The sequence below is a fragment of the Lynx rufus genome, unplaced genomic scaffold (genome assembly GCF_022079265.1).
Source record: "Lynx rufus isolate CCGP_SWC_20201006 ecotype Redwood Valley unplaced genomic scaffold, mLynRuf1.p SCAF_10, whole genome shotgun sequence".
Classification (NCBI taxonomy): domain Eukaryota; kingdom Metazoa; phylum Chordata; class Mammalia; order Carnivora; family Felidae; genus Lynx; species Lynx rufus.
In genome coordinates this window covers 86,872,891-86,889,594 of record NW_025814824.1, presented here as the reverse complement: position 1 = coordinate 86,889,594, position 16,704 = coordinate 86,872,891, and the positions used below count along the sequence as shown (strand labels likewise).

At 57.1% G+C, this 16,704-nt stretch overlaps 1 protein-coding gene across 1 annotated transcript in view; it reads right to left on the bottom strand.

Moving 5' to 3' along the window:
- The window catches only part of DNM1 (dynamin 1), a 43,120-nt gene extending 29,553 nt beyond the window's left edge, over nt 1-13,567 (bottom strand). Inside the window, exons 1-4 of the mRNA XM_047070153.1 lie at nt 13,396-13,567; nt 1,037-1,110; nt 571-720; nt 3-206 (exon numbers count right to left, since the gene is read on the bottom strand). Coding sequence (XP_046926109.1) covers nt 3-206; nt 571-720; nt 1,037-1,110; nt 13,396-13,556 — 589 coding nt within the window. The 5' untranslated portion in view covers nt 13,557-13,567. The remainder of the gene's footprint in view (nt 1-2; nt 207-570; nt 721-1,036; nt 1,111-13,395) is intronic.
- Nucleotides 13,568-16,704: the final 3,137 nt, after the last annotated feature.

Here is a 16,704-nt window from a genome sequence, read left to right as displayed (position 1 = left end):
ACCCTGGGGGTCCACCTCCTTGGCAACCTTCAGAGCATCGGAGTTGGCCAGGTCGGAGTTGGCCGGGGATACAGCCAGGATGAGGCAGTTCTCTTTGGTGACGAACTGCATAAGCATGTCCCGGATCTGGAACTCGATGTCAGGAGGTTGGTCCCCCACCGGGACCTTGGTCATTCCGGGCAGGTCCACCAGTGTCAGGTTCAGCACTGGACAGGGCGGCGAGAGGGCGGGCTCAAGGCGAGGGGCGTGGCCGTGGGCGGGCGGATTAAGGAACAGGGCCGGGTTTAGAGAGGATCCATTTGGGAGTTTGGCGGCAGGTGGACGGGATTAGGGAAACGCGGGGCCAAAGCGGCGGCCCGTTAAAGGCGTGGCCAGGGGTGGGCGGAGTCATGGCAGGGTGGAGCTTGGGGTAGGATGGGCAGAGGAGGGGTCCCTGTGGGGGCGGAGTCTGCAGGAGGCGCGGAGCCCGCCTTAGGAGGAATGAGCAAAGGGGCGTGGCCAAGACTCCGTCCCGGGGGCGGAGCTAAGCGAGGGAGCCAGGAGGCCGGGGGCGGGGCCACGTCTCCTCACCGTGCGGCGAGTAGACGCGGAGGTTGATCGGCACCGGCGAGATGCCCTTGTTAGTGCCAGTGACTCGGTCGGTCTCAGCCTCGATCTCCAGACGCACCTCCTCAAAGTCGGTGAATTTCTTCCCCTTGCAGTGCAAGAATTCGGCATATTCTGCCCCCAAAGTGTGGGTGGGGTGGAGGGAAGAAGGGTGGATGGGTAAGCATCTTAGCCCGGAACCCACCTGGGACCCATCTTCCACTGGGAATAGACCCCCACACACCCCCAAATACCGCCTTCTCTCCCCTCCCTCTCCACAACAACGCCAGGTCTAACGTTATGCATTTTTGTTCCCCACTGTCCTGGTGGGGAATCTAGGGCCAAAGTCACACAGCAAGCAAGTTCAGCGGCTAGGTTGGACTCCTCCCTGGGGGATAGGGTGGGGGACTGAAGAGGCCCGGTCGGGATGCTCGTGGACGAAAGCGCGTACCTGTGGTGGCATTGACCAGCTGCAGGACCAGGGGGCGTCGGGTGACGATGCCTGACCCTCGGGGCAGGAAGTCTCTGCAATGAGTTGGGAGTGAGAGGAGGGTCAAGGCCTGTCCCAGGGGCACCTGTCCTGCCACCGGGAGCTCCAAAGCTCTCCTAAAGTGCCCACTACACCTTAGCCTCAGGGTTTCAGGTCACTAAGGGGAGATGACAGGCAAGAAAGGTGGAAAGAACCTCCCCCATGTACCCTGGGTCACAGATTTATGCGTGTGAGCTGCCAGGAGACAAGACTAATAACTCCCAGATTTCTCTCAGGTATGCTCTGTGTTGCTTCTGGGCCAACAAGTCCCTGCCTCAACCCAGGCACTGCCATTCAATTGAGGCGCGGGGTACCCCACATGCCCAAGTGTCCAGTGGCCACAGAGTGCGTCTCAAGGAAATGGAGCTGCACCTTCTTCCCTCCCTTCCGCTGTGGGGAAAGGCAGCATCTCACTTCCCCTTCCCAGGGCCCCATCTGGCTGGGGTTGAGGATGAGGGGGGCATGGGGGAAAGGAGGAAGCAAGGACAAGAATTCATGCTTCTTAAGTGCCTACTGCATGCCAGGCTCTTTGTGGGCAATCTCTCGTGATATTGCCTTGTGAGGTAGGTGCCATTATTATTATTTTTATTTTAAATATTTATTTATTTATTTATTTATGGAAGAGCGCAAGCCGGGGAGGGGCAGAGAGAAGGGGAGAGAGGATCCAAAGTGGGATCTGCGCTGACAGGCTGACAGCAGTGAGCCCAATGTGGGGCTTGAACTCACGAACTGTGAGATCATGACCTGAGCTGAAGTCGGATGCTCAACCCACTGAACCACTCAGGCGCCCCGCCCCAGTAGGTGCCATTATTATCCCCATTTTGCAGATAAGGAAACTGAGGCTCAGAGGTGTTTAGGTTGCACAGTCAGTAGCTAGCAGAGCAGACCCTGGATGCAGATCTGTTTGACTCTGCAGTGAGAGCTCCTTGCCCTTCGGTCCCCTGAAGACCCAGTCTTTGAAGGACTGGACCTGAGCTTCCCAAAGTCGCCCCTTGCCCTAGGCCTGATGTCTATACCTCAGATTTCTGCTTGTGCCAGTGTGAACCTCAGCAGTCCTTTTGGCTAACCCTTGTGGGTGGATTCTCTGTCCTGTCAGCTCTTCTCATATCCCCGCCCGCCCTTGGCCCCACCCAGGCCAGCACAAGCATGAGGGTGGGCACCTCTTCAGGGACGAGGCTGTCAGAACTGCAGTCACGGGATCCCCAGGACCCACGAAAGGGGGAGCAGGCTACAGCCTGAGGGACCATAGGGCTCCAGCTGGCCACCTCATTCATGGAGAGGCACATGGAGGCCCAAGAAGGGGAAAAGACACATTCAAGTTCCTATAGGACTTGGACAGAGCCCGAGAAGAACCCAGGCCTCCTACCCCCAGCTCAGAGCCTGACCGGGACCACACAGCTTTTTGCACCACCCCCCGGCCCCCACTCCCTAGCCTGGAGGGTCCCGGGCACAACAGAGTAGGCCCAGGCTCCTGGGTTCAAGGTCTCTTCTTGGGCCCTGGGGAGGACTCTCTCATCCTGTTCTCACCCTGCCCCTCCTTTGGGGAGGTTAGAGGCTAATAGGGAGGAGTCAGCCACTTCAATGAGGAAGGAGAAGCATGATGAATCCTGCATTTATTCATTGTTTCCAGGTGCTAGGCAAGCACTTTTCATTTTTGCAAGACTAAGCCTCTGAAGGGCAGGACTGGCGTCTTCCTGTCCACCACTGTATTCCACTGTCCGGCCCAAGGCTTAGCACCCAAGAGGTACTTAATAAATGTTGACTGAATCCCCAGGTCCTCAAAACAGTGCTCTGATATGGAAATTGCTTTACAGATGAGGCATCTGAGGGTCAGAGAGGTGAAGGGACTTGTCAAGGTCATCCAGATGGGAATGGCAGAGCTAGGATTCAAACCCAAGGGTCTGTTGGGCCCCAGAGCCTGGGAACTTCCCTGTCAAAGTGTGCTGCTCCTTCAATCCAAGAAGCCAGACGTGGCTTTTTATGTAATTCAATTAAATTCAGTCTAGGACATATTTGGGAGCAGCTGCTCTGTGCCAGGCCCTGTGCTGGGCCCTGGGGAAGCGAGATGATGAGTCAGACCGCTCCCTACCCGGAGGAGGAGCTCACAGTGTGGTGGGAGAGACAGACAAGTAAACAGATAATGCAATACAGTGTGACATGTGCTGGAACGGAGGTGCACCAGTCAGCAGAGAGAAGGAGGGGATTAACGGGGGTGGGGGGGGTTCCTGTCTCTATCTCTGCCATCCTTTACTCATTCCTTTGGGGGGGTGACCCTCTAGTATTTGGGATCCCCCAGGGCTGTGGAGATAGGACATCTGTTCTCAGAGGCTGGGTTGGGCTTGGGGGCCTGGGGTCCACCCTTTTCCCCACCCGCTCCTCACCCAGCGATACCATGGCAACAGTAGTTGCCATGGAAACTGCAGGAGGGGCTGGAAAGGATGGGACTCCCCACAGAAAGCCCCCCACGCAGAGACATGGACCTTCCCCGGAGCTCTTCCCTGAGAGGCCTCCCCTGCACAGATGGGCCCACTTGGTCCCTGCCGACCTGCAGGTCAGAGGTCAACGAGGTGCCACCTAGAGGGTACCGGGGCGGCGCCCAGGGCCCAGCTGGAAGGGTGGTCAGGGGTCTGGGCCAGCCTGCCCCAAGTCATTGCCTCTCCAGGGCTACTTAAGGGACAAGCAGCTTAAGGGAAGCAGAGATTAGAGGGGCAGGGCTATGTGTGGGAGTAGAGCCCCTCCTCAGACCAGGATCTCGTGCGGCCAGGGTGGGGATGGAGGTGCCTGGGTGGGGGGAGAGGCCCCGTCTCTATCACGGCCCAGGTTCTCAGACTGAGGCCCTCACATGGCCTGCACTCGAATCCCCGGGCTCGAATCCCGCCTTGGCCATTCTGCCGCCTGGTGCCCTTGGGCAAGGTGTTTCACTCTTTGGGCCTCAAAGCCCTCAGCTGCAAACTGGCCTTATAGAAACCGGGCATTATCCTCTAGCACACGTGGGCTGCAAGAAGGCCCAGCAGCCTCGGGGGGGGGGGCGGGGGGGCATGGAAAAAGCGTCGCCTGGGTCTGGTACACAGTAGGCACTCAGCAGCCCCCTCTCTAGGAGGGTTCCCAAATGTCACCAAGGAACACAGATCCCACAGAACCCTCTGACGGCCTCCTCCAGGCATGACTCGGATCTCTGGACTCTGACCACGAAATGTTAGATGGAAATGATGAACACTAAGGAGAAGTTTTCAGAGACCGTGTCATTCCCCCATTATTGTCCAGAGGTGGGGACAGAGGCCCAGAGAGGGGCAGGGAGGTGCAATGAGGGAGGAAGTGGCCTATCGGGGGTCAGGGCTCCAGGCCTGGGCGGGTGCAAAGAGCGCCAGCGGGTTCGCACGTCCAGACTGTGAGCTCCTTTCTCCCCGCTGGACTCCTGCGCTCACCAGAGGCCTGGCACATAGTAGGTGCTCAGGCGATGCTCAAAGGATCAAGCATGGCTAAATAGCTCCATGGCTCCTGCTTCCCACCTGGACACACTGTCCCACAGCGCTCTGATAAAGTGGGGGTTCGGGCCTGATCTGGCCTCCAGCCAGCGCCACCCTGCACCTCCCACCCAGCTCCTGCTTAGGCTGAGGGAGGACAGAACAGGTGCCCAGAGAAAAGCGTGCTGGGCCCACCAGCCTCGGGGGCCACGTGGGAGGGGTGCGTGGTGGCATGCCAGCTCTCCCTGCTCATTCTGGACAGATGGCGGCTTCCCGAGGAGGCCTTGCCTTGCCATCTGCAGAGGCACCTTCAAACCTGAAGCACAGGGAGGATGAAATGCACACCCCTCAGGACCTCCAAGCGCCGCACGCTCCCTGCCTGATTTGGTGCTGTCCCGCCCAGAGGGGTCCGGAGAAAGTACACCAAACGTCCAAAGTGACCCTCCCCTACTCTACTCTCATACCTGAGATCTGTGGCCAGAGCTCAGGGACCCTGCTTCCCCCGTCCTGTGGAATGCAAAAACCACCAGAAAGCGGCATGTTTGGTCTGTGCCCAGTCTTGCTTCTAAGCCTCCTGTTTCCTGGGCTTGGCCCGGCGTTGAATGTCAGAGCTGCCACTCAGGAGCTGTGTGGCTGTAGACAAATGGCTATACCTCTCTGAACCTCAGTGTCCACATCAGTAAAATGGGTTGCTGTGAGGCTTATATAACTTGAGGCCTGAATCAATGGTAGCTATTATGGTTATAAATAATATAACTTGTCGAGCAAGCTGAGAACACGGGCTGGGCTCCCACCAAATGATGCAGCAGGGAGGAAGTTGGGAGGTGGGTCTCCCGGGGGCTGGCCGGAAGAGTGGGCGGGTGGGCCAGGATATTTCCAGCCAAATCTTGCCCCTGAAAGCGGAAGGTAAGGGAGGCGGGCAGGCTCTGAGGTGCCCTCTGAAGCACGGAGCTGGGGTGGAGGCGAGGAAGCGGGTGGGCCAAGAAATACAGTTGGGAGGAGGTGAGGCCGCCTCCAGGCAAGAAGTCCCTCTCTGTTCACATTATCCCAGGAGGCCCCAGGCATGCCCACATCACACAGCCTGTGAATTTCCAGCTGCGGTTTGAACATTTCAGGGCAGTCCTGGCCCGGCTTCTCCCGATGCTCTGATGTCCTGAGAGCAGGGACTGGGCTGGTCCTGTTTACCAGTGTCCCCAGCCCCCAGCATGGAGCAGGGCGGGTAGCTGGCGCTCGAGGTAGCCCAGCTGGCCAAAAGAATGATTTGAAGATGAGCTCCTCCAGTTTTCCCACCATCACCCTCATTGTATAGGTGTGGAAACTGAGGCACAAGGCGGGAAAGAGTGTTGTCCAAGACCACAGTGCAAGTTGGTGACTGGGTAGGACTGGCATGTGGGGGTCTGGACTCTGAGTACACAGTCTCCCCTCAGCAACCACTTTCCCTACTAAAAAAAATCCATGATCTTTCCTTTCTCCTTATCCTTCCCTCCTTCATCCCTTCTTTCCCTCCTTTCCAGTGTTGATGACTTTATATTTTCAAGATGGAAATAGATTTCTCTTTTGCCTCCTACTTGTAAAAGTCGTATGTTCTCCCTTTGAAAACATATTCAGAAAATACACAAAATGTTTAAAAATAAAGAGCAACCATCACCCCAACACCTGGGGCTCTCCATTGTAAACATTTTATCATTTACAATAATAATCATGGCAAACGCTGATGGATCGGGCACTGCTGGTCAGGGGCTCCGCCAGGCACTTGAAAATCTGCATCATCACGAGGCTTCTTTTTGGGGTGATGGAAGTGTTTTAAAATTAGATTGTGATGATGGCTGCACAACTGTGTAAATGCACTAAAAATCATCGAGCTGCGCACCACAAACAGGTGAATTTTATGGCATGCAAGCTGTACCTCAATAAAGCTGTTTAAGAAATCTCCACCTGCTTTTATTTTTAAGATTTTATTTTTAAGGAATCTCTCCACCCAACGTGAGGCTCGAACTCACGACCCTCAGATCAAGAGTCGCATTCTTTACTGACTGAGCCTGCTTCGGTGTCCCCTGCGTCCTCTTGATTGCTCCTTGCAAGGCTGGGTGAGGCTGGTGGGACGGGAGACGAGGTCAGGTACCCCTCACGTGCCTATACATGCACCGGCCTCCGGTGCACACTTAAGTAGCGGCTCTGTTTGCCTAACAGCTCATCAAGGACATTCATCAGGTCATTCAATATGGAGCTACGTCTGGATGTTCATTTCTTATCACCAGCAGCTTGATGTGAAAGTATCGTAGCACTACCACTAAATGATTTCCCTGCTCCGAGCCTCAGTTTCCCCATCAGTGAAATGGGCACAACCCAGCAGCTCCCTCCTAGGGCTGCTGAGATCCCGGCTGTGGGAGGGTCTAATGGAGGGTGTCCATTGGTGGTGCCACACGAGCCATCTGGCGCTCGTAGGCGAGGTGCCTTTTGTGTGTGCTAGGGAGCATTTCACTCCTTCAAATTTGGGACTCAGGTCAGAGGTGAGTGCGCATTCACCTGCTGAGATTTTCCTCCCCATCCTGGCTGGTGGCCTCAGTCCCCTGTGCTCAGACCAGACACGCCTGAGCCAGAGTCATGAAAGGGTTGAGGCACTAATAAACAGGTAAGATGTCCCTGGTAACTGCGGTTGGAACTGCAGTCGGCCGGGAGCCCTCAGCCCAAGGCAGTGGCCTCGCTCTTCCTCCGCAGCCCCTCATCGTGGGAGAAAACTGAGCCCTGCCCCACACACCGAGGGTCAGGTCACAGGGGAGAGGGTGGTCAGGGAAGACATCCTGGAGGAGGTATTGGCTGATGTGAGACTTTGAGGATGAGCCAGTGAAGGAGGAAGACGAAGGCACGGTGAAGGTGAGGACCCATTTTTCCCCATGAACTGTAAGCTACGAGGGCGCACCTGCAGGGAGAGGCCAGGGCTGCCTTCCCCGTACAGCTCTTGCTCCTTTCTCGGATTCCGGTCCGGGGAGGGGTAAGGGTCCAGAGAGACAACCAGGGAGAGCAGAGGGGAAGCTGAGGGGTGTGACACGTACACACACGGGTGGGGGTGAAGACGGTGGACGCTGACCCAGAGGCGGGAGGCCGGGGCAGTCTCCTGTCCTGCCTCTAATTCCGGTGCTGTGGGGCTTCAGGCAGGTCCCTACCCTCTCTGAGCCAGCTCGCCATTTGAAAACCCGGGATGATAATCTGCCTCTCCTACTAACGGGCTGTTGGTTCCAAGAAAATAATGAGCACTGCCCTTGGACGTGGGGAATCAGGGCCCCTGCCCAATTCTTTAGGGGGGTCGCTTTTTGGATCTCTAGAGCAAGGAGCCCCCAGGGGCCGAGGGTCCCAGCTGGAGCCCATGTACCCTTCCTAGGCCACACTGGAGTGTTCTGGAATTTCCTGTCGGTCTCAAGCCCTCCCTCAGGGTCTGACCTAACTGTTAGGGGCAGTCCCAGGCCCAAGGGGGGATCCTTTCTGCCACCACGGACAGAGCTCAGATGTGAGGGTTGGGTGTCCACATGGGAGCCCAGGAGGCCCCTTGTGGCGCAGGCTGGAGTACGAGACAGGGGCAGGTCGGGGAGAGGGGCCACCTGTCCCCACACTCTACCTCCCATCGCGGAGCTCTGAGGAGTCTGAAATTCTAATTCAAACCCGGTCGGCCAGGTCGTTCTGAAGGTGTGTTTGCCAAGGTGGGAGGACAGAGTGTATCGTATTCAGCAGTCCCTTCGCTTGATTCGTAACTGGAATATTTAGACATATGGCACGTGGGCCTCCCTTCCCGCTCTTGTTCCACGCCTGATAACACTGTGCCCTGGACCGGCCTCCTCCGCAAAGGCCCCCCTGCATCCCCTCCCCCGAGGTTCTGACCCTCTGACCCCGGCCAAGGTCTGGGAAACTCGATTCTATTGGAGCCGGGATCAGATGCTGTCGGCCAGAGTCACCTTTCATGCCTGACTCCTTGGGGCCACTGGGTAGGGTGGGGGTTTGGAAAAGGTGTTCTCTGGCCTGGTCTCACTGGGGCCTCCACTCCTCACTCGGTGACACTGCTGTTTGTCTGGCTTCTCGAACCCACGGGGGGCTCTTTCCCTCCTTGGGCCTTTGCTCGGGTGGGACCCTGCACCTGGAGTGTGCTCACCCCTTTGCCTGACCGGGTCCCTTTCTTGTTCATGTCCAGCCTCAATGGCCACCTCCTCGGGGGTCCACACAACAAAAGAGCTCTTTGTGTCACCTAGTGTCTGTCTGTCCTGCTCAGTTGTGAACTCCCTCCCCCACCCCCCACCCCCCAGAGCAGGGATGGGTCCTGCTTGCTCACAGCTGTATCCCTAGGGCCTGGCACACTGTAAGTGCCCAGCAAACGTCAGTCCCCTCCGTCCCCTCCAGTCAGTGACTTTCTACCTCTGATGTCTCAGATATCCCCTAATCCTCTTTGGCCTCAGTCTCCAAATCCGGGAAATGGAACCATTCAAGAGGGGCTCTCAGAGGCCAGAGACCAGCACCAAGCCTGTGCTGGGCTGAGAACGTAGAGGAAGGGGCAAGGAGGTCGGTAGGAGGCAGGGAGCCCGAGCAGGGGTAGAGGCAAGAGGCACTAGGGAAACCCAACACCTTGCCTCTCAGAGCCGCCTCCTGGCAGAAGCCCACCCACCAGACCCCCTGCCCTCCCTGCACCCCGGCCCGCCTCCCAGCTGGTTCGGATGGAACAGAACGGGCACGTCCTCTGTGCTAGGCCTTACCCTGAGTGTTTTGTGGGCATTATCTCAACACTCGGCACAGTCCCATGGGGGAGGTGCTATTATTATCCCCATTTTGCCGATGAGGAAAGAGCAGCTGAGCAGGGTTTAAGAAACGTGTCCAAGGTCACTCAGCTTGTAAGTAGTAGGGCCGAGCTACAAACCCGGGGTCGATTCCAGAGCCCGAGCTCTCAGCCCCTCGGCCACATTCGCATCGGCCTTGGCCTCCCCAGGGACCAAGAGGGGAGGAAGGGGGGCCACTATCCACTTGTCCAGTCGACCGGGCACCAGAATGAGGGGAGCAGAGCCTGAAAGCTTGCCCCGGGACACCCCACTCTTGGGACTGGACAGGTGTCGCAGGGAGCGGGCACGTAGCCAGGGGCAGACAGAGGGTGGCCCGGGGCAGCAGGCATCTGCTCACAAAATGCTGGGGTGTCTTGGGCCCCCCGCACCCCTCTGTCTGCACTTACCCCGAGATGATCTCATCTACTCCCATGGGTTTAAATCTCACCTCTACTGGGACTTCCAAATTTACATTTCCAGCCCGCCTTCCCCTGAGCTTCAGGCTTGCATCACCACACGGCCCACCTTACACTTCAGACTGAACACGTTCAAAAGCAAGCTCCCGATCTTACCCCCGTGCCTGCTCCTCCCGTCCTCCGATAATGGCACCAACACCCACCCAGAGTCAAAGACACTGATGTCAGCCTTGAGTCCCCTTTCTTCACCCTCCCCATCCCCATCCCAGCAAGTCTTGTGGGGACTTCCCTCCAAAATGTCCCCTGAAGCCCACCACTCTCCTCCTCCCCACTGTGAGAGCCCTGGGCCAGGCTCCCCGACAGCTCTGGCTCACCGAAGCAGCCTCCTCCTCCCCTGTCCCTCACCCCCTCCCCAACTTACACACTTGCTGGAGTCAGCCCAAGGCACTCTACTACTTAAAAGCTTCTGGCAATAATGAAAATGCACCCAACTCCTCATCGTAGCCTCAGGGCCTTGTAGACCCACCCCCTGCCCATCTCTCTCTGATGCCATCTTGCCCTTGCCCACCAAACAACCAGCTACCGTGGCTCCTTCCTGTTCTTTGAACACACCAAATGTATTAGTGCCCCAGGGCCTTTGCCTTTGCTCCCTCCGCCTAGAATGCTTCCCCGTCCCATGGCTTCTCATCTCAGATGCTACCCCCTCCTAGAAACCTTCTCTGACCTCCCTGTGGAAAGCGGCCCTTCCTCCTGCCACGGGACTGACCACATTCTCCGGTTGCCTTCTTCATATACCTGTCCCTGTGTTTACTATTTCAGAGGTTTCCCCCTCTGGAATGCAAAGCTTTTGTCTTTTCCACCCTGGAATCTCCAGTGCTGTGACACTGTGGACACTCTACGAATGTCCGAGTGACTAAATGAATTAGCCTCAGTTTCCCCTTCTTTCAAAGTGGGATGAAGAAAGAGCATAGGCCCAGAGAAGTCCTAGCAGCGTCCTGGGCAGCTGCGGGGCCACTTCCGTTGCACAGCTGCCAGCAGGGCCCCCCCCCCTGGGGTGCCCAGGAGCCCGGGCTGGCCCGGAGCAGCCTCTGCTTCCCCTGGTGCATTTTCCACTTCCTCTCCATGGGGTGTCGGCTCCTGGGAAGCCCCAGGAGGCTGAGCGGCTGTTACCATGCTCACCAGTCTGGGGACCCAGCCCTCGGAGGAGAGGCCAGGAGCCCGTGACACCCCGCCTATCCTCCTGCAGGGCCACTGTCAGGTGCAGGAGGCATAAGAGGGCCCAGGGCTCCTGGAACAGAGTCCACATCTTGCTCCGGTCAACAAGCTAACAGCGGCTACAGTCAGCTGGGGCCTGGCTGGTCTGCTGGACAGCGAACTCCAGGAAGACCGGGGCCAGGTCTGCCCTAGCACGCATGGGTCCCCAAACCTAACTGACCATCAGCGGCTCCCTCCCAACACGGGCTTTTACACCCAGGGACTCACCGGAGCCCTGCGCCACCCTCTCAGGAAGGCAGGGCAGCCACTGCCAGTGTTCCCATCCCACAGATGGGGAAAATGGAGGCCCATGCTCCTGCATGTCCCCGTGTCCGGTTCAGGGCCTGGTTCTCGGGGGCTCTTAAGATTGAGATTAGGAACCTGGGCTTTGGAATATAATAGATGCTGTCCTTCCTGGCTGTGTGACTCTGGGTCTGTTTCCTCATCTGCAGGATGGGCACCATGGTACCTGCCTCATGGGGCTGTTGTGAGCCGTCCCGAGAAGAATGGTGTGGGGCACGCGAGAAGGGCTCAGCAGATGGGGGCTGAGGTCACCTTCCCTGCTCCCCCCACCGCCTCGGCCCAGGGCACACAGCCTGCAATAAGCAGGCGTTCAGCAAATGTTCAATGGATGAAGGTAGGACTATGGTCTGTACACGTAAAGTGCTGCATTTCCATGGGTGCCATTAAAGCACTAAGGCCTCTGGGCTTTACTGTCTCCAGAGTCCCCCCACTCCCTCACCCTGACTGCTGGGCCACAGGGAAGGGGCTCATCTGTGTATCTCTTGCCGGTTTGTCTCTGCAGCTCTGGGGGGGTCACGTGAGCAGGAGGGGGGCTCTGTGGGAGCCGGTCCCCAAGAGACAGACGGCCTCCCCCTCTGCTGACCAGATGGGCCCAGCCGCCCCCAATGGTGGCTTTCCCATGTCTCCCAGATACACTGCTCCAGTCAGAACCCTTCCCTTGAGCCCCAGGGCTGCCCCTGGTCTTCTCAGTCATATGAGGGGCAGGAGCAACCATCCAGTCCAGCTGTCCTCATTAGAGGTGGGGAAACAGGCTCAGAGAGGGCAAGTGATTGGTCTGAGGCGTCACAGCAGAACCTGGCTTGGATCCAGGATGTCTCCTTAGAACCGCTGCCCTCTGAGGGAGGGGCCTCTGCCTCCCTCGCCAGTGGCTTCCTCAGCCTGGAAGGTCAGTGGGAGAAAGCTAGGGTTTCTGAAGAAGGTGAGGGAGGGACATGCCAGAGTGCGGAGGCCAGTGTCACTGCCTTCTCCCTGTCTGCCCAGCCCCCATCCCCCTCCCGGGAGAGCGTCATCCTCTTCTCAGCACGGAAAAGCCATCCCCGCGTCCATTTTATTTGGGGAGCCTGGGCAAGGGGGTCACGACCCTACCTGCCCCCCTAAACCCAGGACCTTTTGTCTTTGCGGTTGCCCCCCACTCCCTGCCACCTGGCCCTCCCAGCGCCCTGTGGGATCAGGGGCAGGAGGGGGATTAGGTTCTGCAAATGGCTCCCCCCTCCCCGCCATCCTGCTTCCCTGTCTTAGTCATCTCTGCCCTCCGCCGCCTTCTCCCTCCATTACAAGCCCTCTGCCAGGCCCCGGGGAGAGCGACGGCGGCAGGCGCCCCCCACCCAGGGGCGGCGGCGGAGCCAGCGGCCGGCGGCTCGCAAGAGGATCAGAAGCGGTCTCACCGCCACCCCCATCCTGGTCCTGCAGCTCCCCCGACACCCCCCCCCCACCCCGGCCGCCGCGCTGCGCACGGATGGCGGCGGGAGCTGCAGAGGTGTGTGTGTGTGTGTGTGTGTGTGTGTGAGGGGGGAGGCTGTGCCTGGTCCTCGATGCCCGGGGGCTGTGTCCTCTCCCAGGGACACAGCTGGGGAGAGGGTTCCCAGCCTTGGCCCAGGGATCCTCATGGGGGAGGGAGCTGTCTTCCGTGGAGCCCAGGGCCGGGGAGCACTGCCCCTGGGGTGCTGCCCGTTCCTGGGAACGCGGGAGCCGAAGGGAGGCGCTGAGTAATGCAGGCCCCCTTGGTGCCTATACTGGGGGAGGAGGGACCCTTTGCCAGGGTCTCTTAGCAGAGCGCCGTCTTCCCTAAAGGATGTGGCAGAGGAGGGGGGCGTGATACCGTGGCCGGTGGCTTGACGACGTTTGCGGGCAAGCGGGGGGCGCTGCTGCCCCTGAGGGGCTCTCGGGGAGGGGGGGCCGCCTCCTTGTGGCTGGAGGTGGGGGGCGCGCCGTCCGCGGGTACAGCGCCAAGGGCTGCGAGGTCGCGGTGCCGTCGGGGCTGGGGGGGGGGCGGAGGCCCGGGGGCCCGGGCGGGGGGGAGTCCCCGCTCCGAGGCGCGCCGCTCCTACCTGCCGACGAAATTCTCGAGCACCGAGCTCTTGCCGGCGCTCTGGCCGCCCACCACGGCGATCTGCGGCAGGTCGAGGTCCGCGTTCTGGCCGATAGCGGAGAAGGCGTCCTGCAGCCGGTTGACCAGCGGGATGAGATCCTCCATGCCGCGGTTCCCCATGGCTGCGGCGGGCCCCGCGGGCTACGATCCGGCCGCCGCTCCGGCTCCCGGCTCCGGCTCCCGGCTCCGGCTCCGGCTCCGCCGCTGCAGCCGCGCGCTCCGACTGCCTGTGCCGCGGACCCCCCGCCCCTCCGGGAGTGGATCGGAGCTCTGCGTCAGGATGCCGCCAGAGGGCGCCCACGGCGCTGCGGGATGGCAGTCGTGCGCAGGTGCAGCCTGCGGCACCATGGGGATTGTAGTTTTCTTCATCTGCGGGTTTGGGGCGCTGGAGCTGTGTCTGGCGGGGGGGGGGGGCTCTGATGCTGCAAAGGGTATCATTCCTGGAAATGGGCGAGGTGTACCCCTAGTGCCGAGCCTCTTGGATAGTGGTCATGGCTGTCTCACTCAATCTTACAGAGGAGGAAACTGAGGCTTGGAAAGAGATGGGTCTCCTTCAAGGTCACAGTATCCTGACCTGGAGTTCCACTTGGCCTTACTGCTTCCTTCTACTCTAGGTTCTGATACTAATTCATGGCGGCATGCCCCTGCCCGCCTTTGGGTTTCAGTTTCCCTGTTTCTAGAAGGAGAAAGAACATTAATTCAACAAATATTTATTGAGCACCTACCAAAACCCAGTCCCTGTTGTAGGCAGTAGAGATACAGCAATAAACAAGACCAACAATGTCTCCACCCTTACAGATCTTACGTTGGGTGCTGGAGACAGACAGCAAATGAATAACCAGGTGAATGAAATAGTAATAGTGAAAATAGTTTATACCAATAGTGACGGAAGAAATAAACAGGATGTGAAGAGAGGTACCTGTGTTGGGTGCGCAGGTCTACTTAGCCTGGGAGGAGTTGGGTGGTTCTCTGAAAAGGTGACATTTGAGAAGAGACCTAGATGATGAGAAGGAGCCAGCCACAGGCAGATCAGGAGGGGAGAGCAGGCCAAACTGAATGAACAGCAAGTATAAGGGCCCTGACCCTTGCAAGGTCTTCTTCCGAGAGTGGGGACTTCTTGTCCTAGAGAGTGTCAGACTTTGCCCCAACCCATCAGGGTGCTGGTAAAATTTGGATTTGAATCCAGGACTCCTATCTATCTACCCTATCTATCCCTTTCACACGGAGAGACCAGGGGCCGCAGGCCTAGCCATTCACCTCTGCATTTAAGAAACCTCATTTGGACAGCCCACAAAGAGTCTAGGGAAGAGAGGTCAGCATACCCTGTGCTGCTGGGCATCAGCAGGTCACCCTGCATGTGAATGTGAGGGGTGGGGGTGGGGGCCACTGCTGGGAGGGCAGCGGCCTGGGAATCAGAGACTGTCATTCATTCACCCATTTAATGCCTATTAACTGAGCCAGGCGCTATGCTAGACCCCAGAGATAAAGCAGTAGGCAAAATGAACAAAGTCCTTACCCATATGTGGAAAAAGAGAGACGAAGTATACACAAGCCAATGAATATGACTCTGTCAGATCGTGATGGGAAAGTCAGGGGCAGGGGAGTGTTTTTTAGGGTGATGAGCATAAGATTCTGGTACAAATGTAAGCAGAGACCTGAAGGAAGTAAGGAAACGACCCGCGTGGACATCTAGGTGTGGGGGGTGGGGTGGGGCTGGGGGTTCCAGGCAAGCAGAGGAAACTGAACAGACCTTGCCCCAGGAGCCTGGCCTGGGCTTTAGTCAAGCTGTGTGATTCAGGTGCTCACATGCCTCTGGGGCCTCAGTTATCTAATCTGGGTAATGGGGATAATGAGAGAATAGAATCCCTGTGAGAGCCTGGCCCTGGCCTGGTGCTCAGGAGAACGTTATTAAACCAGTTCTTTGAGCCCTCCTGGCAGCTGGAGCTTCAGCTACCCACGATGCTCATCTTGAACAGCTGCTTAGAGCCAGCCACTTTATGATGTTCTGAGAACCAGAGAGGGCAGAGAGGAAGCCTGGAGTGGGGAGCCATTAGTCTGGGGAGGGGGTGCAGTTTACAGATGTCTGCCCGGAGGGGCACCCTCATGGCTGGGTTGTTTTCCCTAATTACAGTAGTGAAACTTACTGTAAAAGACTTTACCAAATATTTGAAAGCTTCTGGTCATCCTCCCACCCACAGATAACTGTTATGTATAGTTTTAATTACTATTATTTTACAGGGGGGAGAGAGGGGCAGAGGCAGAGAGACAGAGAGAGACAGAGAGAGACAGAGGGAATCTCAAGCAGGTTCCCCACTCAGTGCAGAGCCCAGTTTGGGGCTTGATCCCACAACGCTGAAATCATGACCTGAGCTGAAATCAAGAGTTGGATGCTTAACTGACTGAGCCACCTGGGGGACCCTTATAATTTTTATAGTGTTTATTCTGTGGGTTTTTCCATATATATTCATTTTATTTGATTTTGTTTTTACAGAAATGGGATCATACTATAGGTCTGGTACTGCTGTATCACTGATGCAGCAAGACCAGCTGCTTGGGCATTACCTGGGGTTTGTCAGAAATGTGGAATCTCAGGCTCTACTCATGATCTGTTGGGTCATAACCTGCGATTAACAAGAACCAAGAGCCCCAAAAGATTCCCATTCCTTCCCCAGATACCCTATTCCTTCAACTCCTATTGAAGTTGGAGAAACTCTGATGTATATTATTATATGCACCTTGGGATCGGGTGGGGAGTTGGGGGAGGGTTTTAACAAAATCATTCTATGATTTACCTGGAAAAAAGGTGTTATATGATTGGGAATTTGGCAAGACATTTTTTTTTTTTTTTTTGTAAAGCATGACAGGGTTGGGGACTTGTGCTATGGAGGAATTAAAATATATTCCAAAACTGTAATAATTACATTATATGGTAGCATCATGGGGAGAGATGGGTAGATTCCTGGAGCAGAATAGGTCTGGACATAGATCTTTGTGAGTCTAAGAGTTCATTACATAATAAAGGTGCAGCTCGAATCAGAGGCAAGAAAGAGGACTCCAGGTGATGGTACAGCCTCAGACTTCATTTCAGATGCAAGGAGATGGGATTTCTCTTTTGCCTCAGAATCTAGTCCACTGGGGGGCTTTGTCAGCAAGGTATTGGTTAAAAGCAATTAACACGAGTCTAGTGCTGAACAGGGTCCCCAACGAGTTACCAGCTATTATCTTGTCTAGTCTTCAAGGAGTCAGCACAGAGTCAGATACATTTTTT